Source organism: Leucoraja erinacea, chromosome 7 (assembly GCF_028641065.1).
Source record: "Leucoraja erinacea ecotype New England chromosome 7, Leri_hhj_1, whole genome shotgun sequence".
NCBI classification, from domain to species: Eukaryota; Metazoa; Chordata; class Chondrichthyes; order Rajiformes; family Rajidae; genus Leucoraja; species Leucoraja erinaceus.
The window spans coordinates 57,987,143-58,014,984 of NC_073383.1; the positions used below are offsets into that span (position 1 = coordinate 57,987,143).

Sequence of the window (27,842 nt, forward strand, 5' to 3'; positions counted from 1 at the left end):
TTATGCTTGAGAATTCATGGCAAAAAGGTATAGAAGTGGGAAAACGCAAGCCTCCAGATTCAGGGACACAGTGTCTTCCCAGCTGTTATCAGGCAACTGAATTATCCTACCACAACTAGAGAGCAGTCTTGAACTACAATCTATCTCATTTGTGACCCTCGGACTATCTTTGATTGGACTTTACTGGATTTATCTTGCATTAAACATTTTTCTCTTATCATGTACACTGTGAATTGCTCGATTGTAAACATGTATTGTTTTTCTGCTGACTGGTGAGCATGCAACAAAAGTTTTTCACTGTACTCTGTACACGCGACAATAAACTAAATTAAATGAGCTAGCGTTTCCTGACTGCTGTTCCCACTTCGTGAATTTAAGATGAGCTTTCTCTCGGCACTGTTTCTCACATCTTTATTTTCAGAGCTACCTTTTTCCCAGTTTACATAATTATTTTAAATATTAACTATTCTGGCCTATTTAATTCCAAACTCTGCTCACCTCACTACCAAGTCTGATGAATAACCATTAAATGAATCCATTTATTTCTATTTGTCCCACTAATTTGACCATATTGTTATGACATCTGTGTCTTCAGGTAAATTGTCTTTTTACCATTTTTCTTATTCTGTCTTTATTGGCCAAATCAATAAGGACTCTGTAGTTTGTGTGCCCTCTGCTTTCTTGACAGTTTCTTAATGATGCTCTTGTTTTGTCTCTCAACTTTCTGGATTTGTGCCTTGCCCGAGCGCTCTTTCTTTCCATCAGCTAAGATAAAGTCTTAATCACAACTCTAGTTATTGAGTTCACAAGGCATTGGTACCAGATTAATTGAATTGACGACAATCCCAACAGAATCACTCCTACTTTTCAGCGTACTGGGTACCAATGTTGCATGAACTTAAATGCACTTTTCTCAAGCGAACCCTTGTGCTTTAAATTCAGAAAATGATGTAACGTTCAGCAGGTCAGGCAACATCTGTGGAAAGAGATACAGAGTAAAAATATTTGGTTGAAGAGCCTATGTCAGAGCTCTGCCACAGTTGGTGCCTGACCTACTAAGTTCTCCATGATTTTCTGATTTTATTTTAAATTTCCAGCATTTTATATTGATTTAATTTTCAATTGAATTCTGTGATCTTATTGAATCTATGCCACTTTGCTCATAGCTCAGAAAATGGACTAACCCTGAAATTGACCTTCTCTGGCCTTTTTCCATTTAGACCTCAACTACTTGTACACCTTTAACAAAAACCTCTTCCTAGTCCTTTTAGGTTTTTGATTCCCAATTGGGAATCGGCATGGGCAAGTTGAGCAGAAGGTCCTGTTTCCATGCTGTGTGACTCCATGACCCACAAATCGTACATGTGCACTTTGTTGGTTGGTCACATCATATAAATAAATTGCACACTATTCACTATTAAATTGCCCCTCGCAGAGGTTATAGACAAAAGAGGCAACAGAATTTAAGTTTGTTGACAATCATTGGCCAAATCAAAGAGGACTATGTCTTACCCCTCAGTCCACACATTCTTCAGATATACAACCTGCACATGGAGTAAATATGCACCTCACTACTTCAAAATCCTCCTACTTCCGACATTAATTGCCTTGTCCCCGCAATTCCTGAACAATGCTTAAAGGGCCTGTCCCACGAGCATGCGACCTGCATGCGGCAAGCGCGACCAAACCGGAAGCGGGGGCCGCGCGAAGGTCGAGTGATCCCCATATAGGGCTGGTCCCACCAGCATGCGCCTGCATGCGGCGAGCGCGACTAAACCAGAAGCGGGGCCGCGCGGAGGTCGAGTGAGTGACGTGAAGTTCGAGCGTGTGGTACGGCGTCGAGACGCTGCGCTCGCCCGTCGAGGCAGTGCGGACGGCGTCGAGGCAGCTGCGAGCCGGCAAGCCATTGCCGCGTGGAATTTTTGAACACTGTCAATTTTTCGGAGCCCCGCGCGATGTCGGGACCAGCTCCGCACAACTCCATATGGCTCCAGCGATCGAAGTGGGACCAGCCCCGCGAGGCCGTACGGCTCAAACGACCACGTTAGGTCGCGCTTGCCGCATGGAGTTGCATGCTCAAGGGACAGGCCCTTTACTCTTATTCTATTGTCAATTCACATATCCTAAAACTGCAAACAGGTCATCAATGGTTGGAAAGATGATGCAGTCACAATCTTAATTTTGTAGTCGCACACAATCTCTTGACTTTGTTCATGTTTTGAAAGATGGCATAGAAACAGCACTTAAGATATTGGGTCTTACACTTGAGGCAAGGACAAAGGATAACCCTGGAGAACGTTTGCATTTGTAAAGGAAGATTGATAGGATCACAGTGTCCAGTTCCATTTGTAACTGCAAAGCATATTAAATACTCCATGCCTACATGCAACAAGAGCCAGACACATTCATACAGAGACCGATGAGTGGCAAGTAGCATTCACGTCAAAACTCGCGGGTGCTGAATATCTCCAACAAGAGAAAGTTTACCTGGATGTTCAATGACAACCTCCCATCATTGACATCCTATGGATCTCCATTGGCCAGGATTTCAATTACATTCTGTGCCTTCATGGGATCCTGTGATGACTGATTTGCGTCCTGACAAATCCATTTCCCTTCCCCATCCCCAACATTTCCACCTTCCATTGCTTTGAACCACTGCAAACCTTCTGTAAAGGTATACCCACATAATTTCCTATCTCCAGTCTTAACTTTCTCCATCACCTCTGGTGATATCCCTTCCACAACTTCCAGCCTTGTGGTTCTTCAGTCCTGGCCTGCTTCTATCTCCTTCCTAGGACTGCCCTGGCAGACCCATTGTTTCTGCATACTCCTGCGCCACAGAACTCCTCTCCAAATACCTTGATTCCATACTATTCCTCCTTGTCCTGTCCCTTCCGACCGACATCCGAGACGCCTCGCGCATAATTCAAGTCTTTGTTAACTCTATTTCTAGGCCCCCATTCCTTATCCTTACCAAATTTGCAAATATGCTATCCCCTATTCTTATTTTCTCCAAGTCTGCTGCATTGCATCGTCCGCGTTTTTATTATTTTTTGTCTATGTTTCTATGTAGTTTTTGTTATTTTTTTTGTTGGGGTGTGTGTGGCGGTGGGGTGGGAGGGAGGGGGTTACTTTTAAATCTCTCCCTGCACGGGAGACCCGACCTTTTCTGTCGGGTCTCCGTTGTCTTTGGGGCTGCAATGAGGAGCGGCCTCCAACAGGAGAAGACCGGGGACTCTGGTGCCGACGACTCACCTCACCGTCGCGGAGCTGGCCGAGTCCGGAGCAGTGGTGGAGCGCTGCTGCTGCTGCTGCGGCCCCACCTCCGGAGCTTCGGAGGCTGCAACAGCGGGTCTGGCGGACGGCGGCACCGGGAGCCCCGCGGGTCCCTGGAGGGAGACCGCTTTTCAGGGCTCCTGCAACGGCGCCTTCTCCCGCCCGAGTTGCGGGGTTGAAGAGCTCCTGGAGCGGGGCCTGACAGCACCGCCCCGCGCGGCTTGGAATGGCCGCGGGGACCCGGTCTGCGAGCGCACCACCCAGCGTGGCTTTAATGGCCGCGGGACAATCGCCATCGCCAGCCGGGGGCTTTGACTTTGACTCTGACGTCGGGGGGGGGGGGGGAGAGTGCAGTGGAGAGAAGTTTTTTTGGCCTTCCATCACAGCGATGTGATGGATGTTTATGTAAATTATTTGTTGTGTCTTGGGTCTATTTGTTTGTAATGTATGGCTGAAGAAACGGCATTTCGTTTGGACCTCAAGGGGTCCAAATGACAATTAAATTGAATCTTGAATCTTGAATCTTGCTCCTAAGGTGAGGCTTTCCATTCTGGGATATCAAAGATATCCTCATTCTTTAGCAAATGTGGTTTCCCACCTGCTGTTATAGATGGATCCCTCATGTGTCCCGGAGTTCTACTCTTGCTTTCCCCCTCCGGCGGGACAAGGAATGGAGCTCCCCTGGTCCTTACCTTCAATCCCACCAGCCTCTGCATTCTCATATCACCCCCCGAAGCTGTATCCACTTACTATTCGCCAGGCTTTGTCCAGCTCTGCTCTCCGCTTACCCCCTCTCCCGCCAAATGGCAATAATAGCAGAATCCCAAGAAATTAATAAATCCGTCATGAATTGGTTGGCATTTTAGTTTGCTATAAACCGCATGTGGCAACAGGCCTACTGAGCAGACTTGTGTTCAGTGCAATTAAGAGAATGAGATGGGATGACTGAAATATTCAAGATCCTGAGCGGTTCTCAATAAGGTAGATGCTTTTTGTAAGAGATTACCTTTTAAAAAATAAAGGGTCATTTATTTAGGACAGAGAAGACATTTTTTGTGAGCGCTGCTAGTCTTTGGAACCCTCTTGCTTGAAGGGAGGTTGAAATAGTGTGTGTGAATATTTTTTACGGCAAAGACAGCGCTGCTGTAAGCCACGCAGTGAGAGTAACCCGGCATGACGCGGCCAGGACACCAACAGAACCTCCGTGCTGCCGTCGGAGGATCAATCTGGATAGTCAGGCTAACCCACGCGAGCACAGGACCCGTGCCATGGACCGGGTACCTGCCCAGATTGCTTGCCGCAGACCAGGAACCCGCCCAGAAGGCCCAGATTATTTGCCACGGACCATGGCCCACCCACCCAGAGTGAAAGGAGTTTGACGGAGGGTCGGTAAGTAGACCGGTGACAGGAGGCAGTGCACTGCATTGACGATGGAGTAGACCACTGCAGGCCTTGCGACAGCCTGTGGTTCGGTTGGACCGGGCGCCGCTCCAATAGGCCAAGTGCGTGGCCAAGAACCTTGCACTTACAACTCGGACTTGGAAATGATGCCACTTGGAAATGGTGCCAAGTCTGGCGCCTTTATGTCTTGGCCTGGTGTACTACTGCTATACACTTGTGCAGGAAAGAACTGCAGATGCTGGTTTAAATCGAAGATAGACACAAAATGTTGGAGTAACTCACGGGACAGGCAGCATTTCTGGAGAGAAGGAATGGGTGACATTTCAGGTCGAGACCCTTCTTCAGACTGAAGAAAGGGTTTCGTCCCGAAACATCATCCCTTCCTCTGGCAGCTTGTTTCATATGCCCACCACATACTGTTTGGAAAATGTTGCCCCCCAATTTCCTATTAAATCTTTCCCTCCTCGTCTTTAAATCTTTTCCCTCTGTTTCTTCACCCTATTCCTCTCATGATTTTATGCCTCTGCAAAATCACCCCCTCAGTCTCTGACCTCCTAGAAATAATGTCTTAGCATGCCCAGCTTGGGCCCTCAGCAACATCCTTGTAAGTCTTCTATGCACTCTTTCCAGTTTAATGGTATGTTTCCAATAGAAGTACGACCGAAAATGAACATAATACTCCTAATACAACCTCACCAACGTCTTATAAAACTGTAACATAATATCCTAATTTCTATAGAAAATGCCCTAAGTTACTCCAGCATTTTGTGTCTAACTGCTATACACTTGTTTTGTTTGTAATATGCATCTAAATGCTTATATATAGTGACACTTGTATAGAAGTGTCTACAAAAATGAATTTCACAGCACCTCAGTACATGTGACGAATGAACTGCTATTGTAACCACAAACGAGGAGCTGAAAAGTTGTAGGTTACACAAAAAAGCTGGAGAAACTCAGCTGAAAAGTTGTGTTCAGTGGTGCACACCTCCATTTCCACCAACGTCGCCTGTTGCTGCAGGTAGCATCGCAAGTAAAAGCTGCCCGCAGGCATAGCTACAATGGCAGTTTCGGACTAGGAGTTGTTTGCAATGTTCCATGGCTTGCCATGTCACTCAGCAGCCCCAACAATTTACTGTGAGCATGTGACTCATGCTTGAGAATTGGCAATAGCTCTGTAGAGCACCATTCTCTTTACTTTCTCATGCTGAGGTGTCCAGGCGCACATGTCTGCCACTATAGCAGTACCCTTGTTTGCCTGTCAACCAACTAGCCTGCCATTCAAGACTATCAAAGTGATGCAGCCCACTGATATGCCTTTTGCGCTTAAAACTGATGGAAAACATCATGCTGTCTTCCCTGTTAGAAGTTAGTGGTCTTCTGCAGGTTTAAGTCTTTTGATATTATTAATTATTATTTTAAACTTATTTGAACAATTTTTAGATGCCTTTAACTATCAAAAACATTGTTCCAAAGGTTTTGGAGTGCAGCAAGTGTCAATGACATCAAGATGTTTTGGTTGTGGGGCTTCATGGTCCAATGCCTAAGGTCTACTTTTAATAAGGAAAGCACTTCATCTCTTGGGTAACATTTTGTGTATGAAAGCTCAGCTGGACTGGCTTTGATATCCGGAATGTGTTAGTGGAGGTAGGCACTGTGGGTGGTACGATCAGGCAGCTGGTTGGATCCAGGACTATCTTGCATAATGGATATGTCATTGATTCCAGTTTACTCAGGCTAGGACACATGCAAAGAGTTTATACTTACGATATTCAACCTCAAATCAAGAGATCAAAATTGTTAACAAAGACGTGCAGTGTTTGTTTCTTTTGAGCATTAATGTTAAGACCAATAAATATTGCAGTGTTACAATCGTTTCTGGAGAGCTGTAAGAGTGGTAGACTCAGCACGGAAACTGACCCTTCGGGCCAACTTGTCCATGGCGACCAAGATGCCCCATCCAAGCTGGTATCTATTTCTCGCATTTTGCCCATATCCCTCTAAATCTTTCCTATCCATGTGCCTATCCAGACGTCTTTTAAATGCTGTTAGTGTAACTTTCTCAATTACTTCCTCTGGCAGCTTGTTTCATATGCCCACCACATACTGTTTGGAAAATGTTGCCCCCCAATTTCCTATTAAATCTTTCCCCCCTCGTCTTTAAATCTTTTCCCTCTGTTTCTTCACCCTATTCCTCTCATGATTTTATGCCTCTGCAAAATCACCCCCTCAGTCTCTGACCTCCTAGAAATAATGTCTTAGCATGCCCAGTTTAGGCCCTCAGCAACATCCTTGTAAATCTTCTATGCACTCTTTCCAGTTTAATGGTATGTTTCCAAAAGCAGTATGACCGAAAATGAACATAATACTCCTAATACAACCTCACCAACGTCTTATAAAACTGTAACATAATATCCTAATTTCTATAGAAAATGCCCTAATTGTTGAAGGATCTCGACCCGAAACGTCACCCATTCTTTCTCTCCAGAGATGCTGCCTGTCCCGCCAAGTTACTCCAACCTTTTGTGTCTATCTTCGCCCTAATTGATTTGATCGGTATGCCAAATGCCTTATTCACTACAGGTGCACAACCTTTTATCTGAAAGCCTTGGGACCAGACACTTTTCGTAATTCAGAATTTTTCGGCTTTCGGAATGGAAGATTTTTAGCGTAGATTTTAACGGCTGGCTCAGTGGTAGAGTGCTCGGCTCATATCCGCAAGATCGCGAGTTTGCGCCTAGATCCCGGCAGTTACTCAATCGCGAGTTTTAGTCTTCAATGTAGTTTTTTCATGCAGAATAGGAGAGAATAGGGAGGGTTAGGCTGGGATCATTCTCTGCGAGATGATCTTAGTGCGGGAGACAAGTGTAGGAGAGGTGTACTGACTCTGTGGGCAGAACTTTGGAAGTAATTGCCCACCATTCTCAAAAGCCGCTGTGTCTCCCTGTCCCTCCAACTCCAGAGGAATCCGCTCCCCGATGGGCCGCTACGGCGACAAGTGGCAGTTCGCCCACAGCCCGAGCTGCGCCACCCCAAGAACAAGACGTACCTTGCACACCATCAGCTTCTGCGTGTTCCTCTGGAGTTGGAGCGGGGCTGGGCTGGAGTTGCTGATCTGGGATCTCCATGCTTGCAGTGGGCCTGGGGGTAGGTGTCCCGATGAGGGGGCGCAGCTCGGGCTGTGGGCGAACTGCCACGTCGCCGTAGCGGCCCATCGGGGAGCGGCTTCTGGTGGTCCTGACGTCTCTCAGCTCCTGTCCAGGGGGATGGCCGGAGACGTCAGGACCAACAGGAACCCGCTCCCCGATGCGCCGCTACAGCGACAAGTGGCAGTTCGCCCACAGCCCGAGCTGCGCCCCCTCATCCGCAACCTGGGTTCCTCTCGATGTTGGAACGGGGCTGGGCTAGAGTTGCTGCTTACTAGAGTCTCTGGGATCTCCGTACTTGCAGTCGGTGTCCTGTTGGTCCTGACGTCTCCGGCCACCCCCCTGGACTGGAGCTGATACTGGGAACTGTCCCGCCCTTGCCCCCTCCCTCTGCAACTGCAAACAACCCCACAGTTCCCAGTCTCAGCTCCTGTACAGGGGGGTGGCCGGAGACGTCACAGCCCGAGCTGCGCCGCCTCATCCGCAACCCCAAGACCAAGACGTACCTTGCACACCATCAGCTTCTGTCCCTACGGGGAGCGTGTTCCTCTGGAGTTGGAACGGGGCTGGGCTGCTACTGGCTGTGGGTCTCTGGGATCTCCGTGCTTGCAGTGGGCCTGGGGGTCGGTGTCCCGTTGGTCCTGACGTCTCCGGTGACTGGCACTGACCTGCTGACATCACCGACGTGAAGACAGTGCAAAGCCCCCGCGCCGGTGCAATGGGAGGGGAGCTGGAGAGGGGAGGGAAGGGGTCACACACATGGCCGGGAAGCAGAGGGGTGTAGGTGGGGTGAAACTGAAGGGAGCAACAATCTGCTGCTGCCTGCCCGCTGAGTTTAAAAAGTTCCCACGCAAAACTCACGATACACTGTGTATCGTGAGTCTACCGTGGGAACTTTTTAACTCAGCGGGCAGGCAGCAGCAGATTGTCAATTATTAACCCTCCCGCGCAATATACCCTCACCTTCTCTTTTATGAATGGGGATTTAGTTCCCCTTTCTTCGAGGACCGACCGGAGGTTCCGCTGTCACCTCTGCGGGCCGCCCTCGGTGAACGTCTTGAAGAACCTTTCTTCAAGGACCGAAAAAATGTCCGCTATTCGGAGCTTTTCGTTATTTGGAACTTCGGATAAAAGGTTGTGCACCTGTACTCTATATTCCTGTGACACCACTTTCAGAGAACTATCTACTTTTACACCACCATCCCTCTGCTCTACAACACACCTCCTACCTTTCATTGTGATGGGCCTGCTCTAGTTTCATTTCTCAAAATGCAACACATCACACTTATCTGCATTAAACTGGATTTGCCAGGCACTGGCATGCTTGCTATCTTAACTGTCTACAATACAACCTATTTTAGTGTCATCTTTAAACTTGCTAATCATGCCGTCTATATTCTCATCCAAACCATTGATATCGACTGCAAACAGCAATGGACTCTGACTCCCGAGGCCTCCAATTTGAAAAAGGGCCTTCCATCACCTCCCTCTGTTTCCTCCCATGAAGCTAATTCTGTACCTAGTTAATTATCTCTCTCCAGACCCCATGCAATCTAATCTTCCGGAGCAGCCTATCTTATTTGGAATCTTATCCAAGGCCTTGCAGAAATCCATATAGGCAACATTCATAGCAAAAGGATTTGAGTATAGGAGCAGGGAGGTTCTACTGCAGTTGTACAGGGTCTTGGTGAGACCACACCTGGAGTATTGCGTACAGTTTTGGTCTCCTAATCTGAGGAAATACATTCTTGCCATAGAGGGAGTACAGAGAAGGTTCACCAGACTGACTCCTGGGATGCCGGGACTTTCATATGAAGAAAGACTAGATAGACTCAGTTTGTACTCGCTAGAATTTAGAAGATTGAGGGGGGATCTTATAGAAACTTACAAAATTCTTAAGGGGTTGGACAGGCTAGATGCAGGAAGATTGTTCCCGATGTTGGGGAAGTCCAGAACAAGGGGTCATAGTTTAAGGATAAGGGGCAAATCTTTTAGGACCGAGATGAGGAAAACATTTTTCACACAGAGAGTAGTGAATCTCTGGAATTCGCTGCCGCAGAAGGTAGTTTTGAGGCCAGTTCATTGGCTATATTTAAGAGGGAGTTAGATGTGGCCCTTGTGGCTAAAGGGATCAGGAGGTATGGAGAGAAGGCAGGAACAGGATACTGAGTTGGATGATCAGCCATGATCATATTGAATGGCGGTGCAGGCTCGAGGTGCCGAATGGCCTACTCCTGCACCTATTTTCTATGTTTCTATCAGTGGCCTTGCCCTCCTCAATCTTTTTGTTACTTCTTCAAAAAATTCAAACTCGTGGGCTATGATATTCCACGCACAATAGCAGGTTGACAATTCCTATTCAAACCCTGTCTTTCCAAGCACATGTATCTTATCTTATCCTTCAGAATCCTCTCCAGTAACTTTCCGACCACAGATGGTAGGCTTACTGGTGTATAGTTCCCAGGTTTTAGAGTCATAGCACGGGTTGGGGGATAGGGCCTGTTTTTGTGCTGTATGACTGACTCCAAAACCTGGGAACTATGTAGACAGCCTATCATCTGTGGTCGGAAAGTTATTGGAGTGAATTCTGATGGATATGATATATATGCATTTGGAAAGATGGGGCTTAATTACGGATAGTCAGCATGGTTTTGTGCATGGAAGATCTCTTCAATTTGAGTGGAATGACATTAGCCACCATCGAGTCCTCCAGAACCTCACATATCTCTCAATCTCAGCTAGAATCCAGCTAATTCTACAGACTACAAAGAGTGGACATTAAAGTAATCTGTTTAAGAATTAAACACGTTTTATTAAACAAAGTGCAGAAGGACTATTACTTCATAAAAAGATTGAATATGAAATTAAATTTTTTGGATGCAAAAATGACATTTCTTCTTCATTAATTATGTAAGAAATAGGTTTTACCAGAAATATCAAATATCCATTCTGCATATTGTTCAATGTGATTGCTATATAAATGTTTTTGTTTTTTTTTAAATCTTTCTTCTTTTAATGTTTTTATAATAGAAAGTCAAAGGGCGTATCGATTTGTCCAAGGCAAGGACTGGGGTTTCAAAAAATTTATCCGTAGAGACTTTCTTCTAGATGAGGCGAACGGTCTTCTTCCAGATGATAAACTTACGCTGTTTTGTGAAGTAGGTGAAGGTTTTAAATTACAAATGCATTTTAATGTAAAATATTGCCATATGTTTGCTTTATTTGATGAATCATTCACTGCCAATTTTCTTGACCATTGTTAAGAAATGCAAGCTTTGAACTGGATCAATATTATTTTTCATTTAGTACATTACTCATGAGGCATAAATGGGAGTTCTCACAATCACTTCTAGCAAATTGTAATACAATAAAACACTGCTTCATTATACTATTGTTTGGAAATTCTAATGGTTTAGCATCTGGCCCATCATATTCCACCAGGAGCGAAGAATGATTGGCAGCCCCACCAACAGTCTGTTTGTTTTTTTGTCTTTTTTTATTTTTTTTAATGTGTTTTATTATAAGTTTGTGTAAATGTTCTCTGGTCTGTTTGCTGTGGTGGGGGGAGGACACTTCAATTTCTTGCCGGAGACGCGATGTTTTCGGGTCGCGTCTCCAGTCGCTTTGCGGCTTACCATCGATGGAGCTGGAAGCCTCCTCGGACTGACCTTGGGCCCCACCACGGGGCGCAGACTTAATATCGGAGCCGATCCCTTGCCTGGGATCACTCCAACCGCAGCCTGCGTACTTACCATCAAGAGCTCGCAGTCGAGAGAGGCTAGTCGGGAGCTCCGACGAACGCAGACGCTTGACCAGCCCCGACGTGGGTTCGAGCGCATGGCGCGGGGGAGCTAACATCCCTCCGAAGCAGGAGCTGGATCGCACCGACGTGGAGGGCACAAAACGCCGCCGGCTACGGGAGTCGAGATCGTCCCGTCAACGCAGGGCTCGAGGCCCCCGACTGCAGGGAGAGCTAAGGGAAGAGATTGACATTTTATTTCGCCTTCTGTATATTGTATTGTAACTTGCGGGCAAAGCACCAAGGCAAATTCCTTGTATGTATACATACTTGGCTAATAACATTTATTCAATTCAATTCAATCATTACAAAGCATTTATTTTCTGTGGCTTCACTTGTTCTCCTTTTATGTTTCTATTTTACTTGTTACACATCAGTGCTTCAATTCGAGAAATCAATTTTAAAATACATTATTTAAAATTTTACTTCCCAATTTAGTTAGCACTAGACCAAATAGGGTCCCTGTCACAGGGGAGGGCTGGTCCCCAAATGCAATATTCCATCACTCACCCACAGCCCCCAACTACGCAGGTGCGGCTCATTTCCCCTCATCCCCCAACACTCTCACCCCTTCCTCTTCACCCTCCCTATATACTAGACTGTACAGACCCCCCAACGCAATATTCCACCACTTACCCATAGCTCCTAACTGCGCAGGCGTGGCTCATTTACCCTCATCCCCCAACACTCCCTCCCCCTCCTCTTCACCCTTCCTTGTCTTTCTCCTCTCCTCCTCCACTCCCCAATCTCTCCCGCTCCTATCCCCTGCCCTCCATAACTCATCTCCCTTTCCTACCTCCCTCCTCGCCCTCTATTCCCCACTTCCCCTTCCTCACCCTCTATTCCCCCTCCTCCCCACTCTCCCTCCTCACCTCTCCCACTTTTTCCCCCTCCTTCCCTGCTCCCTCAATCCCCCACCCTCCCTCCTCCATCTACCCCCCCACTCTCCCTCCGCACCTCCGCAGGATCTTTCCCCCTCTCCTCCCCAATCCCTCCATCACCTCTCCCTCCTTCTCCTTTCCCCTACCCTCAGTCCCTCCCTCCATAACTCCTCTCCCCACCCTACCCCCCTCCTATCACTCTATCCCCCCCCCCCCCCACTACCCCTATCTCCCCCACTGCCCTCCTCTCCCTCTATTCCCCACTCCCCCCTCCTCTCTCTCAATTCCACCTCCTCCCCCACCAGACATGAGACAGGAAAAAACGGAAAGATTTCTCCGCAGATTTTAATATTCGGCAAGGCCCCACCGCGAGTTCCCACGGAAGCCTGGTCCCCCGACACAACCCGTTCCCCAACGCAAATCTCCACCACCCACCCGTTCTCCCAACGCAACCCACTCACCCATTGCCCCCATCTGTGCAGGTTGGCTCATTTTTTTCACCCTCCCTCATTTTAAACTTTAAAAAAAATGTAATTGCACTAACATTTTTTTATTCTTTAATGTGATGTGGGTGCCACCGACAAGGCCTTTTGTTATCCAAATCTAGTCATTAAACTTTCAACTAATAGAACAAATAAAAAGGCTTTGCAATCACATATGTGCTATGTTAGGCTGGCAGATTCTTCCCCTGAAGGACATTTGCTGGCATGACTCAGTGTCCTGGGATAGCAACAATGTAGCAGGTTGGGCTACAATCCCATTCTGACGTCATAGCTGGGAACTGCCACTGCAGATTTGAAGAAATCCTTCTCAAAGTGGGATTTTGTCAAGCTAAAAGTGTTAACAACTTGTAAAATATAACTTGACACAATCTGAACAAACTTGACACAAACCACCACAGGACAATTGTGAGCAAGGTGGTGCAAAATTTTAGCACTATCGTGTACCGTTTTGGTGCAGTTCTGGAATCATGTATGCAATTTGAATTTTGATAATCCACATTTCTGAACTGCCCAGGGTATCATTGGACTCCCCCTGCCCCCTCTGGAGGACATTTACCACTCCAGATGCCGCAGCAGGACCTGTAATATTGTGAAAGACATTACACATCCTTGTCACCACCTTTTCACACTGCTGCCCTCAGGAAAAAGGTACAGGTCGCTAAAGTCACGCACTGCCAGACTCAAGAACAGCTTTTACCCATCAGCAATCTTGGAACTGAACTCTGTCTCGGGAGCGGGTTATGGGGAAGGAGGGGGGGTGGGAGACAGTGTTAATTTATGTAAATGTGAATCCATGGGTGGGTTTGGGGCGGGAGGGAGTGTAAAAAGTATGAGTATGTGAATGTTTGAAGTTCTTTTGAATGGAGAGACACAGTAATCTTGTTGTATGTGACACATGCAATGACAATAAAGCATTCTGATTCTGATATTGTGCTCCATAATGTTGAAGTAATTGTGACTGCTTTATATAGATCATGATATATACATTTCTATGCAATTACAAGCTTTTGAGTGTTTGTTTTATAAATCCTTTAAAATCTTCCTGCATTGTTTTTAACTCAGAATCAGTCACATGTTCAGAAACTTGTCAAACAGTATGATGGTGGACACAAAACCAGTCAGCTAGTAAACAGGCTCAAGGGAGCACATTATTGTTAATGATGACAGTTAATGCATTCTCATCCTACTTCAAAAGTAAAAAATTAACGTTGTGGAAACTCTTGTGCCGAAGCTGTCATTAATATAACCTTCGTAGAATGGTTACCTTCTACGAAAGAAGGCTATTAATCCCTCCCAGCCCTCTACCAGAGTGACTAAGTAATTACACCCACTATCAACCCCCTGCCCCTCACCTTGCAACCTGGCAATTTTTCAGTTGCTATGTATTTGTTCAATTCCCAATTGAAGGCCACAGTAGAACCTGTCACCATCACATCTGCAGACAGTGCATTTCAGAATCCGTTATACGGCACAATTTTCTAAAGTTGCTTTTTCCTGTGTCACCCTTAATCTCCTTTAATTCACACCAGTGACATCTGGTCCTTGATCCTTCTTCACCAAAGAGAGAAGCCTCCCACAAGCCAATTTCAGACTCCTCATCATTTTACTTACTTCTATCCCATTTCCCCTCTTCCTCCTACTCCTCTTAAACAAAACAAACCCTTGCCCTCAACCTATCCTTGCAATGAAAATCCTTCATCCTTCGGTTATAAGAAATTTGAGGGCGTTGTTAAACTAAACATATTGTGATTGACAAATAAGTAGTTGTTTAGTATGCTATATATTTATTTCAGATGAAGTATATAATGCAGTTTGTTAGATCTCTTAATGTTTATTGGTTTTGAAATTTGTTTTTTCTATTTCTGCTCTGGTTCAGGTGAGTGTAGTTCAAGACTCTGTGAATATATCCGGCCAATCAAATATGAATACGTTAAAGGTTCCAGAATGTCGACTGGCAGATGATTTGGGAAATCTATTGGAAAGTTCTAGATTCACAGATTGCTCCCTTTATGTAGGAGGTCAAGAATTTAAAGCTCACAAATCAATTTTAGCAGGTATGTCAGCTTGGATTTAGTTACATGCATCTCATTAGCATTAAAAAAAATGGATTTTTATATATCCCTTTCTTTCCTATTTGACAGCTCGTTCTCCTGTTTTTAATGCAATGTTTGAACATGAAATGGAAGAAAGCAAGAAGGTAAGATTGTTCTGTACTTTGTTTCAAGTTAAAACAAATTATTGGTAGTAAACCGGTTACACGGTCAATTTTAGTTATTTTGGCCTTACTGTGACTTACATGAGTAGTTTGTCTTTGTTATTTTTAATAGTATTATTTCATAAATATAATTAAATTACCAAAACAAATTGCATTGGCTTGCAGTTGGTAAATTGCTAGAATATTAGAGGTCATCTAGAACTGCTTATTTACACTAATTTTTATTGGATTTTCTTTTTCTCTTCAACTTTTCCCAACAGAATAGAGTAGAAATTAATGATGTAGATCCAGAAGTTTTTAAGGAAATGATGAGATTTATCTACACAGGAAAGGCACCAAACCTCGATAAAATGGCTGACAACCTGTTGGCAGCTGCAGACAAAGTAAGTAATGACAGGGTATCTGGAAAGGAATACTAAGTGATATGTGCACAGCTCATCTAGATACTGTAAAGCTCTTTGCTTGTGAAGCTGGCTAATAAACATCACAAAAAATATTTGTTGAATGGCAGCAACTGTTGTTACCTCAGCACATGTTTGCACAATGTAAAGCACCACAGAGCTCCTCAATCTTCAGTACATCCAGAAATGCTTTTGATCCAGGTTGCATATATCTGACCCGTGCTGTTTTTTCCTGCCCAGTGCCTCAATTTCTCTCGTTATCCAGGATTCCTTACTCCTGTGTGCCTTGCCCTTCACTCCACCAAGAGCATCTATATCTTGAACTCTCACTATCACGCTTGTAAAACTGACTGTGGGCATCTTTTACACGCAAGCAACCTATTCCAATCAACAATTGAAATTTCCTTTTTTATGTTTTAAAATAAGAACTAATTTCAGTTCTTTTGGAAAGGAGAAATTACTTGCAGAAACAATGGTTATTTTGATTGAGATTAAATCTTCTGTTGGTAAATTGCATTTCTAGTTGCCAGTTACCAACTTTATCAAATAATAGATTGTTTCTATCTCCTTACAGTATGCACTAGATCGGCTAAAGGTCATGTGTGAAGAAACTTTGTGTAGTAACCTCTCAGTTGAAAATGTTGCAGAAATTCTCATTCTTGCAGATTTGCACAGTGCAGAGCAACTGAAAGCACAAGCAATAGACTTCATTAACAGGCAAGTATATTTGCATTCTGCCATGTGCTTGATATCTGGACTGCCAAAGTTTATTTTGAATTTCTGATGTTTATACTTTCTCTTACTATTTTAGGTGCAGTGTTCTCCGACAACTAGGGTGTAAGGATGGGAAAAATTGGAGTAACAAGTAAGTAATATCACAGAGTATTTAATTTTGAGTTATCACTGGGCATCTTTTATGTTTTTTGCAGAGTAATCTGGTTTTGTTTTGGACCTTTCTGTTCTTTTATAATTTAACATGGAATAACACCTACTCTACAAAGTAGGCAAGACAAACATTCCGCAAAAGGCTTTCCAGAGAGTGAAAATAAACTTGAAAGGTTTGCCATCTCTCAGATTGGAAATGGTTTTAGGAACAATTTTGTGAATTGCTATGAAGAACATTTTGAAGGCCCTTTATTTCACACATTCCTTATTCTGATTGTTTATGTACTTGGTGATCAGCATTTTAGTTGATTTCTCTCAAATCTCACATCATGTCTTGTAATATAATATCAGAAAATTGTTATTAATGAAACTAGATGAATCATTTAGTAGTTGATTAATGTCTCTTGAATTCAAACACATTCTTGGAAAATATGTTTTGTAAACTAAAACAGATTATTAAAAATACATTAATCTATATTGTAAAACATCACTTTTTAAGCCATATTCCATTTTCTGATGGTATAAGCAAATGTAAAGGCCTAAATGGAGTCAAGTTTGGATGAATATGACTGCATAAGTTTATTCATTATGTTTTTTTATTTAGCAAATGAGAGGAGTTGAGCTTCAATTAGAATAGAGGGAAGATTAACCTTTAGAGGTCAAACAAAAGGTGGAATGCAAGAGTGCACAAAATGGCCAAGAGTCTGGTGCAACAAAGGGTGAGGGAATAAAATGGAGGGTGAGTAAAAAGGAATGACGTTAAAGCAAAGGAAGAGAATCTTCCCCTGTCAACAGCAAGCTGGATCAGTAGAGTGGAAATCTGATTTCACCCTCGAGGAAAGAGCAGTTAAATATGCAATATCTCTTTAAACAATAAACTTGATTATCTAAAATGAATCGCTCAATAAAATAATTATTCTCTTAAATCTTTAAACATCACGTATTAACACGTATACTAATTATTTATAAATATTATTGATGCTGATTTTCTGATAGGTTTTACCACTTTTACTCACTTGCAGCCATGCCACTGATGTAATGGAGACAGAAGGCTGGAAATCGATGATCCACTCCCACCCTCATTTAGTTGCAGAGGCCTTCCGAGCACTGGCAACTGCCCAGTGCCCACCCTTTGGTATTCCACGCAAACGATTAAAACAGTCATAATTGTGCTAGAGGACATTAGGTACTGATCTCGCTACTGACTTTGTGTAGAGGTATTTCTACCTTGCACCTATACAGGATGAAGTCCTCGTCACTTACATACACAGGACACAACCTGAACTTTAACCGTCTTTTAATTGCTCTGCTGAAGGATGTGTTCCAGTATGGTCTTCAGCTTTAAATTAGTTTACATGCTTTTCTCTCAGCCACTTAAACAGCCTTAAATGATTTTCATCCTGGTTCAGTTTAAATATTTTTTAAGTTTCTTTTTTTTTAATTAATGTGTGCCTTGTCAAAAGACTAGGCTATGCAGAAGTGCATCAGCAACCAAAATGCAGAGCCATCTATTGAATAGTTGGGAAAGGCAAATATAGCCTTTAACACTTTTCTAAATGTTTGCCCTTTCATACAAAAATATACTTAATGATTGATTTCCCTGGGATTCTACCCATTAACCCTGTAATTATCCAGAGATTGAAGCAGTTAGCTTTCACCAGTCATCATTCAATATTATGTTTGAATTGTGGATTTCCTCTTTGCGTATTTGCATTATGGATACTGTTGAAATTCTGCATGACAGCCTGAAAGGGGTGTACCATTCAATAGCACATGTCCTTAATGGGCCAGTGGTATATGAAGTACCTGGTTGGTTTATGAACCGCCATTTTCTTTGTCAGTGTTTGTAAACTTTGTTTACAGTTTGGAATTTCTACTGTATAGATTTTTTTTGATTAAATTCACAATTTTGGCAGAAATGTTAAAGACCTTTGTTACAATTGTGTGAAAATGGTTTGTAATGTTCAGCAACCTTTTACAACTCGACATTGCAACATAACTAAAGTAAAAACATTATAATTTTGTGATACTGATGTACCCAAAATATTGGAATGATCTGATTAAATATATTTAAACTTGAATAATCCAAGAGCATTTCTGAAGACTATCCCTTTGAAACTCCTAATAACAATGTTAAGACACTGAAGATCACTTGATCAAATTAGTTTCCCAGAGTATGTTTACAATGTTTCTATCCCTTTAGCAAGGAATTTCATACATACCAATTTTTCTGTCTACCTTTTTTTTTCCTGAGCTGCTGATTCTTTGGGATCCAGATTCACGGGCGCCGGCCGCCCACTCCCTCAGTATCCTCCCCCAAATGGCTGTTGTTCGAGCGTGAGTGTCATTTGGCTATTTAACCACCTGGGATATTGCAGCCAAGCATATTGCTATGCTCTCCCAAGACCCTCACATGTAACTCCAATTGCGTTGTTGGATCGCGATCAGAAATGAGAACTGTAATGTCCCACTTTACCCAAGTGGGTTCATCGTCCACTAAAGTGGTTCTGCAGCTACTTCAGCTTAGTCACCAGCTCATCACAGCTTGACATTTCAAACAGATCTTCCTGGTGCATGTGGCTCAACTACTCACTGGATAAACTTATTGAGCCACTCAGAGGAGAATTCCTTTTTTAAAATGAACAGGTATTGTTATCGTCATTTGTCTGAGACACTGCTAAGGTAACACTGTAAATTTGTAGAAACTCCACATTTCAGGACAATGATTTTGCAATGCCTCAAATTGACGTTACATGGCAATTGATTTGCTTATGTTTTGCTATTTTATTTATTATGCATCAATATATTTCATAACTTGTGTTAGGTTAAAGAAACTTTGTAAAACTTTATAAATGCAATTGAATGCACTAATTTGTATCAGCGTTCTTTCTGTAGGCTATTGTTTTGTGAAAATCATTTTTTGTTAGAGAAGAGTGCTCAAATATTTTTTAAAAAATGGAAGTTGAAGAAGCCAATGGGTTTAAGTTGTCAATGTATCTGTTTACTGTCATATCACAAATTCAAAGTATGGTTGCATGAACTACACGCCATTAAAATTTGAATAAAACGAATCTTTAAAATGAGTTTTGAACTGCTTGTACTGAGGAGTTTGAATATGAATAATTTGTTACAACTTTAACATTTGTTATTTATTCATGAATTGATCATTTCAACTAGGGAATATCACATTCAATGCTCTTGTTTCATATAGTTTCATTCATAGCCATTTAACTATTTCCATATCCCATCAGTTGGGAAGATAAGAATGTGGATTTCCTTTGGTAGGCAATGATGCTGCACTGTCTGACCAGTCTTGTCCACTTTGACTTGCTATGATTCCAATTTCTTATTTCAAGTCCAAATAGATACATTTAATGCACTTAACCTGTGTGGAATTTATCATTTTGATCAACTATGCTACTACTTCCACTATGCCCTCAAATTCCTTTGGACTGTTTCTGACACCTCTTTCTCCTTTCTGGATCTGTCTTCATCTCGGGAGACCAGCTATCCACTAATATTTAGTATAAATAGATTGACTCTTACAGCACCTAGATATAAACCTCCTCCCATTCCTTGTAAGGATGCCTTCCCTTTCTCTCAGTGTGTCCACATCTGTTCACAAGATGAGACTTTCCATTGCAGGACATCTGAAACATCTCATGTTTTCCCTAAAAAAGTGATTTCCCTTCAACTGTTGTTGATGGAGCCCTCACAACTGTTCAATTTTCCGCATTTCTGCCCTGACCCCGATGCCCCAGATAGAACTGAGAGTTTTCCTTGTCCTTGCCTTTAATCCTACCTACCTCTGCATTCAGCACATCATTCTTTGTCATTTCTGCCAACTGCCGCATGATACCACCACCAGTCACAGCTTCCCCTGCCCACTTTCTCGCTCACTGCTTTCTGCAGGGACCACTCTCTCCATGACTCCCTGATTCACATTCCTTCACCACCCATATCTCTGCCTTCTTGCACTCTCCTGCAAACATAGATGATGCAATACCTCCTCCCTTGCAACCATCAAGCAACCTAAACAGCCTTCCTTAGTGCAGCAGAAATGTGCATGCACCTCCTCCAATCTTGTCTATTGTTTTTGCTGCTCGTGTTGTGGCCTCCTTTATACTGGTGAGACCAAATGTAAACTGGAGAATGCTTTGGTGAGCACCCACACTTTGTCCACTGTGTCTATCATGAGCTGGTTGCATGCCATTCTGATCCACTTAACAACCTGTCTGTCCTCTGCCTTCTTCATTGCTATGTTAAAGCCAAATGCAAACTAGAAGAACTGGACCTCAACATTTGAAAAACTATTGACAGATCAAAAATAAATCTTTGTCTGCATTCACTGTACCTTTGATGTAAACATTAGAACTCTGCTACAAAATTAGTTTCCCCAGAAGTGAAATATGTAATAAAAATAATTTTGTGGATAATGTTGCTGTTAATTGAAATTAGTGTCTTCCTTTGATATCTCTGATTTAACTTAATTTATTCCTCATGCCTCAAAAATCTCTAATATTGCTACTGGCAAAACCTCTGGGATATGGTCGAATTCAGTCTTTTGATGCAATGAAAAAACACATCAAATAATAGTTCCTTGCAGCTAATTTCTAAGGAGCATGTCAGATTGAAAGCAAGTGGAAATAATTTGTTTTTATGATAATGCAGGAATAGAAAGTATCAAAAGCTGAATGCATTTATGCTGACCAAACATTTTACTGAAATATCTCTTTGTGAGAAGAAGAAAGAATCTGAAGGAGAAACTGAAACCATGCAAATTCTGGTATCGCAAAATCTTTCCTTGTCTGTTTTGCATATGTGCAATAAATGATAAGATCCATGGTGCCTAATTATATGCAAAAATATCAGCACTTTTCATTTCACAGAATCAGAATTTATGTTCAAAAGAAGGCTGTTTGGTCTGTTTGAAAAAGCTCCCCATCCTAATTCCACCTTTAAGTACTTGGTCAGGTCCCTGAAGCTCACAGCTTCAGCACGCATTCAAGTGCTTCTTAAATGCGATGAGGGTTTCTAGCTCTACCACTCTTTTCAGTTCTGACACCTATTTTCCTATCTCCCATCTAATTATTCTACTTTAAATCTGTGCCCACCAGTTTTTGACACCTCCTGCAAAGGGAAAGCCCTTCTGATTTAGTATATCCAGCCCCTCGAGTAATTCTCTCCTTGTTCCATGTAAAACAACTCAAACCCTGAAGAGGGGCTGACTCATTGAGTTACTCCAGCTTGTTGTGACTATCTTCAAACTCATCTAGTCTTTCCCCACAGGTCGAATTACCTCTGCATCTCTAAATCATTTGCATCTTTCCTGAAGTATGACCACTCCAGTATGCAATAGACAATAGGTGCAGGAGCAGGCCATTCGGCCCTTTGTGCCAGCATCTCCATTCAATGTGATCATGGCTGATCATCCACAATCAGTACCCCGTTCCTGCCTTCTCCCCATATCCCCTGACTCTGTTATCTATAAGAGCCATATAGCTCTCTTGAAAGTATCCAGAGAACCGACCTCCACTGCCCTCTGAGGAGACGCCACAGGAGAATTCCACAGACTAACAACTCTGTGTGAAAAAGTGTTTCTTCATCTCCGTTCTAGATGGCTTACCCCTTTCAATATGATCATGGATGATCATCCACAATCAGAACAGGGCACTGATAAGATTCCCTCTCATCCTAAATTCCAGAGTATACAAGCCCAGCCGCTCCATTCTCTCAACATATGACAGTCCCGCCATCCTGGAAATTAACCTTGTGAACCTGCGCCCACTCCCTCAATAGCAAGAATGCTGTTCTAGTCATGGCTCACTGGTGTTTGTTTTTTTTCTAGCAGATCCTCCCTAAACTATATTTATTTCTGAGCAAAGAAAGAATAACAATGTGTGTGCCTTTTTACCCTCTGTATAGACCTGCCCTGCTACCACTAAGGATTGTTCATGTACACTTAAAGGTCCCTCTGTTCCTCCATCCCATTCAGTATCCTCCCATTTAAGGTATACTAGACCAAGTGCAGACCCCAATGCAATATTCCAGCACTCACCAGTTTCCCCAACGCAATGAGGAGGGTTGGGGGGGGTGGAGGAGGGTGTTTGGGTGAGGTGGGGGGGTTTTGAAGGGGATAACATTATGGCTTTACAATTTTGGTCCTGAGCCTTTAGCAAGAATGTGGTTGGAGAATGACTTTGAATAACTTTAGAAGCAGGTCTGTAAGTGGGATTGCATTCCTTTACAACTGTATTGAGAGTTGGCCGTATTACTTTCAAATCATATTTGGTCTGCGATAGGAAGTGTGTGGGTGGGAGGGTGGGAGGGGCTGTGAGGAGGGAGCACGGCGCTGTTCGAGCGAGGGAAGCTGCGGGCGGGCGTGGACCCGAGGACCCGAGCGAGGCTGCGGTCGGCCGAGGACCCGGGTGGGCGTGGACCCAAGCGAGGCCGCGGGCGTGGACCCGAGCGAGGCCGTGGGCGGGCATGGACGCGAGCGAGATCGCGGGCGTGCGTGGACCCGAGGAACAGAGTGAGGCCTCACCGCTGCGGTCTCAATGCCCTCCTTGATGGCCGCGTAAAACCCCAGCCAGGGCGTCGGGGGGTAGGAGCCCAGGTCGGAAAAAGCAGAACGTTAATTTAAATACGGCCCTTCCCCTGATGTCACTGGAAGTTCGTGGCCGCCTACCTCCCATTGGTGACGTAATTCAAAGCGGGTTGAAAGGTTTGCTGTTCAAAAAGTTGGTTTTCGCTATTTTTTAAATGCTATAAGTTGTGAAATATAACATGTAATGTGAAGTGAAGCAGTTTATTTTGTCGACGGGGTTAATGTGATTAATAATCTGAAAATTTCTGCACCGGCGCGTGGCGTTTTGACGAAGGTGGAAAGACATACAACACACACATGTATACATACATACAAGATGAGACTTTTAATAGTATACTAGACCAACGCTCCTCCAACGCACCCATTCCCTACCCGTAGCCCCCACGGGAGGCGTGGTCCTCCAACTCAAACAGTTCCAGAACTCTCCTGCCTCCCTCAGCAGTGGGCTTTAAAACAAATTCCAATTGCACTTCCCATGCGTGTTGCAATAGCAATTCGCTCTCCCCCTCCTGTGAAGTGAAAAGATCAGACTGTTCCTGTGTCGTCACTGTTAGCCGAGCCATTGTGACGACGTCAGTTGAAGCTGGTAGTTTTAAATTCAGTCTTTTGAATTTTTTAAACTTTAATCAGTAATAAGTCGAGAAATAAAGCATAAAATGTTCAGTGAAAATGATCTCTGCCTAGAGGGGAAAAATGTTAAACAGAATGTAAAAAATCTTGTTAAAGTTGGCATTTTTAAAACCTTAATCGCGAATAAGTTGTCAGATATAGGGTGAAATCTCCAGTGAAGCTGATCACTGCTAGCCAAGCCTTTGTGATGTCATCAGTGAAAGCTGGTCGCTTTAAATTCAGTCTTTTGATGTTTTTAAACGTACTTATAATCAGTAATAAGTTGAGAAATAAAGCATAAAATGGTCAGATAAGGTGATCTCAGCCTCGAGGGGGAAAATGTCAATCAGAATATAAAAAATGTACTTGTTACCGCGTGGTGTTTTTGTGAAGATGTAAAGCCAACCACATATACACACATATATACACACACATATACACACGTACAAGATCAAATTTTTAATAAATATATATTATGATGATGATCATGATATATATATATATCATCATGATATATATATATATATATTCCTCCCGAAATACCCGCCTTCATTTCGGGCTTATCGCTGCGCCACAATATATATATATATCCATTGTGGCGCGGTGATAAGCCCGAAATGAAGGCGGGTATTTCGGGAGGAATTATCAGTTGTTCTCTTCTCCAGTTGGGTCTGCAAGAGGACGATCGCGCCTAAACCCTGCCCTTTACCCTTGCAGCTAAGGGCCGCTCCCGGACTAGTCCATTCCCGTGCTGAGGGGTTCGATAGTGGAATGGCCCAACTAGTGGAGCCACTACAGGACCGCCCCCCCAGAACAGGAGGCATGAAATGCAGCAGTGGGCATATAACCCGACCGGACCGCGAAGGGAAGTCGGCCGACAGAGGGGCCGGCGGAGGGACAGGTGGAGGGAGGGGGGGGGGGGGGGGGGGGGGGGGGGGGGGGGGGGGGGGGGGGGGGAGACCTTGCGGCTGAGGCTGAGCAAATAGCACCGGCTGGTCAATGTCCAGATGTGCCGGCTTTAACCGGTTAATCGACACAGCCTCCGGCCGGCCCCCCCGTGTCCGTGCTCCAGCATCCGGAACGGGCCTTCATAGGGCTAGATATCACGGCGCAGGAAACATTGGGGCAGTCCCGGAGGGCCATTGGCACGTGCGGGCGGAATGTCCCATGGCGGGACGTCGGCACGGGCGCAAGCCTGCCAGCTTGCTCACGAAGGCGCTATAGGGTGGATGAGGGCGGTCCCTGCTGCCCCGACGCCACGAACTCCCCAGGCACCATGAGCAGCGACCCGTAAATGTGCTCCGTTGAAGATGAGGCCAAGTCCTCCTTAGGCACAGTTCGGATGCCCAGCAAGACCCTCGGCTGTTCTTCCATCCAGTCCGGGCCGGAGAGTCGTGCCTTCAGTTCTGCCTTGAGCTGACTGTGGAAACTCCACCAGGCTGTTTGCCTGTGGGTGATAGGTCGTGGTATGGTGCAGCCGCACACCCACCAGGTAAGCCATGGCTGACTACAGCTCAGAGGTGAACAGTGGCCCCCGGTCCAAGGAGACGTCCACCGGCAAGTATCGGTCAGGGGTATAGTGTGAGCGGTTCACCATCATGAGGAGGTGGGTGATGCCACGGGATGGCGGGAGAGGCCCCACAATGTCAACGTGGAGCTGGTCAAACCGCCGTGTGGTAGACCGAACTCCTAGAGGGGCGCCCAGACGTGGTGCTGGATGCAGGTGCAAGCCCAGTGGCCAACCTGCTTGCACAGACCGTGCCACATGAACCGAGTAACCACAAGTGCCGTCGTCGCCCGGATGGATGGGTGAGCCAGCCCGTGGATCACGTCGAAAACACTCCAGCGCCAGGCAGCAGGAACGATGGGGAGCGGCTGACCGGACGACATATCACAATGTATCCAGGGCCGAGAGGAACATCCGCAAGGCGAAGGCCAGAGATGGACATCCTCAAGGCGAAGGTCAGAGATGGACATCCTCAAGGCGAAGGCCGGAGATGGACATCCTTAAGGCGAAGGCCGTAGATGGCAGTCCAGTAGGCGGGCATCTCACCATCCGTGAGCTAAGCCTCCGCCAGGGCAGAGTTGTCAATGCCGGGTGCTACCTCGAAAACGGCGGGGCAGGACAACGCATCGCACACCCGGTTCTCCTTCCCCTCGATGAAGCGCATGGAGGTGGTGTACTCCGAGATGTACGCCAACTGCCGCTGCTGCTGTGGGAACCAGGGGTCGGAAACCTATGCCAGGACGAAAGTGAACAGCCTGTGGCACATGTAAGCGGTGAATGGGTGGCCCTCCAGGAAGTAGCGGATGTGGCGCATCACAAGGTACATAGCCAGGAGCTCGTGGTCGAATGTGCTGTACTTCCTCTGGGCGTTGTTGAGGTGCCGGCTGAAGAAGGCCAGGGTCCGCTATCCCCCGTCCGTCAGTTGTTCCAGCACGGCACCAACCGCCGACTCCGAGACGTCCACTGTAAGGGCGGTCGGGGCATCTTCCCGCGGGTGAACCAGCAGCACAGCCCAAGCAAGGGCCTCCTTCACACCGTCAAATGCCGCCGCCTTGTCGGTCCACTCGACGTCTTTATGCCTACCCGCCAGAAGATGATACAGCGGCCACGTGATGTGGGCCACGGATGGCACAAAACGGTGATAAAAGGCCACCTTGTCAACGAACTGCAGGACGCGCACAGAGTATGGACGGGAAAACTGGCAGATGTCATCGACCCTGTCCGGCAGGGGGACCGCGCCTTGTGAAGTCACGCGGTGACCGAGGAAGGCGATGGTGGTCACCCCAAACCGGCACTTCACGAGGTTCACAGATAAACCTTGCTCACTGAGACGCTGACAGCTGCCGGAAGTGGGCACAGTACTCCTGCAGCGAGCGGCTGTCCACCAAGATGTTGTCGAGGCAGACGAACAAAAACTCGAGACCGCGACACACCTCGTCCATTAACCATTGAAATGCCCACAAACTCATACAATCCAAATAGCGTAATGATTGCCGTCTTGGGCACATCCTCCAGGTGGACCGGGATCTGGTTATAGCCCCGTACCAAATCCACTTTTGAGATGATAGTAGCCCCAGCCAAATGGGCGTTGAAGTCCTGGATGTGGGGCACAGTCGGCATGCTCGTGCGTGGAGGGGTGGGCAGGTAGTTGATATTAAATGCACCACCCCGTGCTTGAGGGTCGTCGACCGGAAATGTGGGTTCAAGATGTCCGGGAACGCAGCCAAGACCCAAGCAAAACAGGAATCCACGGACGACATGCGGCGTGCTATGGACTCATCCAGACTCAGCGCGATTGGCTCCATTGTGGCGGCGTGGACCAATAGCTGCCGTCTGACGTCCACCAGGAGGGAGTGAGCCCGGAGGAAGTCAACACCGAGCAAAGGCTGGGAGATATCAGCGATGGTAAAGTGCCATGAGAAATGACAGGAGCCAAAAACGATCGGGACCGTGCGAACCTCATACGTACAGATGGGGCTGCCATTCACCGCGGTGAGGACGGGCTCCCGCTTACAGAAGGGGGCAACACGCTCAGCTCCGCCTCGGTATCCACGAGGAAGCGACCCCCGGAGCGCTAAACTCAAGCGAAGAGGGGACTTTTGGCAGCCGGCCCCGGCATTGTCGTGCTGCAGCACCCCAGCGCTGGTGGTAATAGCACCAGTGCCTCCTGCCAGTGGCGCTTGGAGCCTGCTGGTGCGGGACTGCAGGTGCAGTACCTGCCGAGGGCCCGAGTGTCGGGTGTCGGCCGGCAGCAGCTGCAGGCAACTATACTCAAACATGAGGCACGGCATGTGCCCATCCAGGAGCGCGACCATCACATTAAGGACGCTTGATGGCCGCCGGTCGCCTAGGCTCTCTTGTCCAGTCCAGCCTGCAAAAGGACGATCGCGCCTAATTGCCTGCTCTTTATCATCACTGGCCAACCTTTGTATCATCAGCAAACCTTTGACCATGCACTCAGTGTTTGCGTCTTAATAATTAATATAGCAAAAAGTAAAGAACTCGGCTGAATCCCATGAAGCCCCACAAGTAATAGCCTTTTAGATTCAGATTCAGATTCAATTTTAATTGTCATTGTCAGTGTAAAGTACAGAGACAACGAACTGCAT

General features: G+C 45.4%; 1 protein-coding gene across 6 annotated transcripts in view; it reads left to right on the forward strand.

Annotated features, from left to right (window-relative positions):
* The window catches only part of spopla (speckle type BTB/POZ protein like a), a 188,808-nt gene that overhangs the window by 142,819 nt on the left and 18,147 nt on the right, over positions 1-27,842 (forward strand). For 5 of the 6 annotated variants that reach the window (XM_055638652.1, XM_055638655.1, XM_055638656.1 and 2 more), the window contains 7 exons: positions 10,857-10,984; positions 14,886-15,063; positions 15,151-15,206; positions 15,485-15,607; positions 16,200-16,342; positions 16,437-16,490; positions 17,533-19,590. In XM_055638652.1, coding sequence (XP_055494627.1) covers positions 10,857-10,984; positions 14,886-15,063; positions 15,151-15,206; positions 15,485-15,607; positions 16,200-16,342; positions 16,437-16,490; positions 17,533-17,677 — 827 coding nt within the window. In that variant the 3' untranslated portion in view covers positions 17,678-19,590. Of the gene's footprint in view, positions 1-10,856; positions 10,985-14,885; positions 15,064-15,150; positions 15,207-15,484; positions 15,608-16,199; positions 16,343-16,436; positions 16,491-17,532; positions 19,591-27,842 lie in introns of those variants that run through there. The other variant, XM_055638657.1, reaches the window with a different exon arrangement.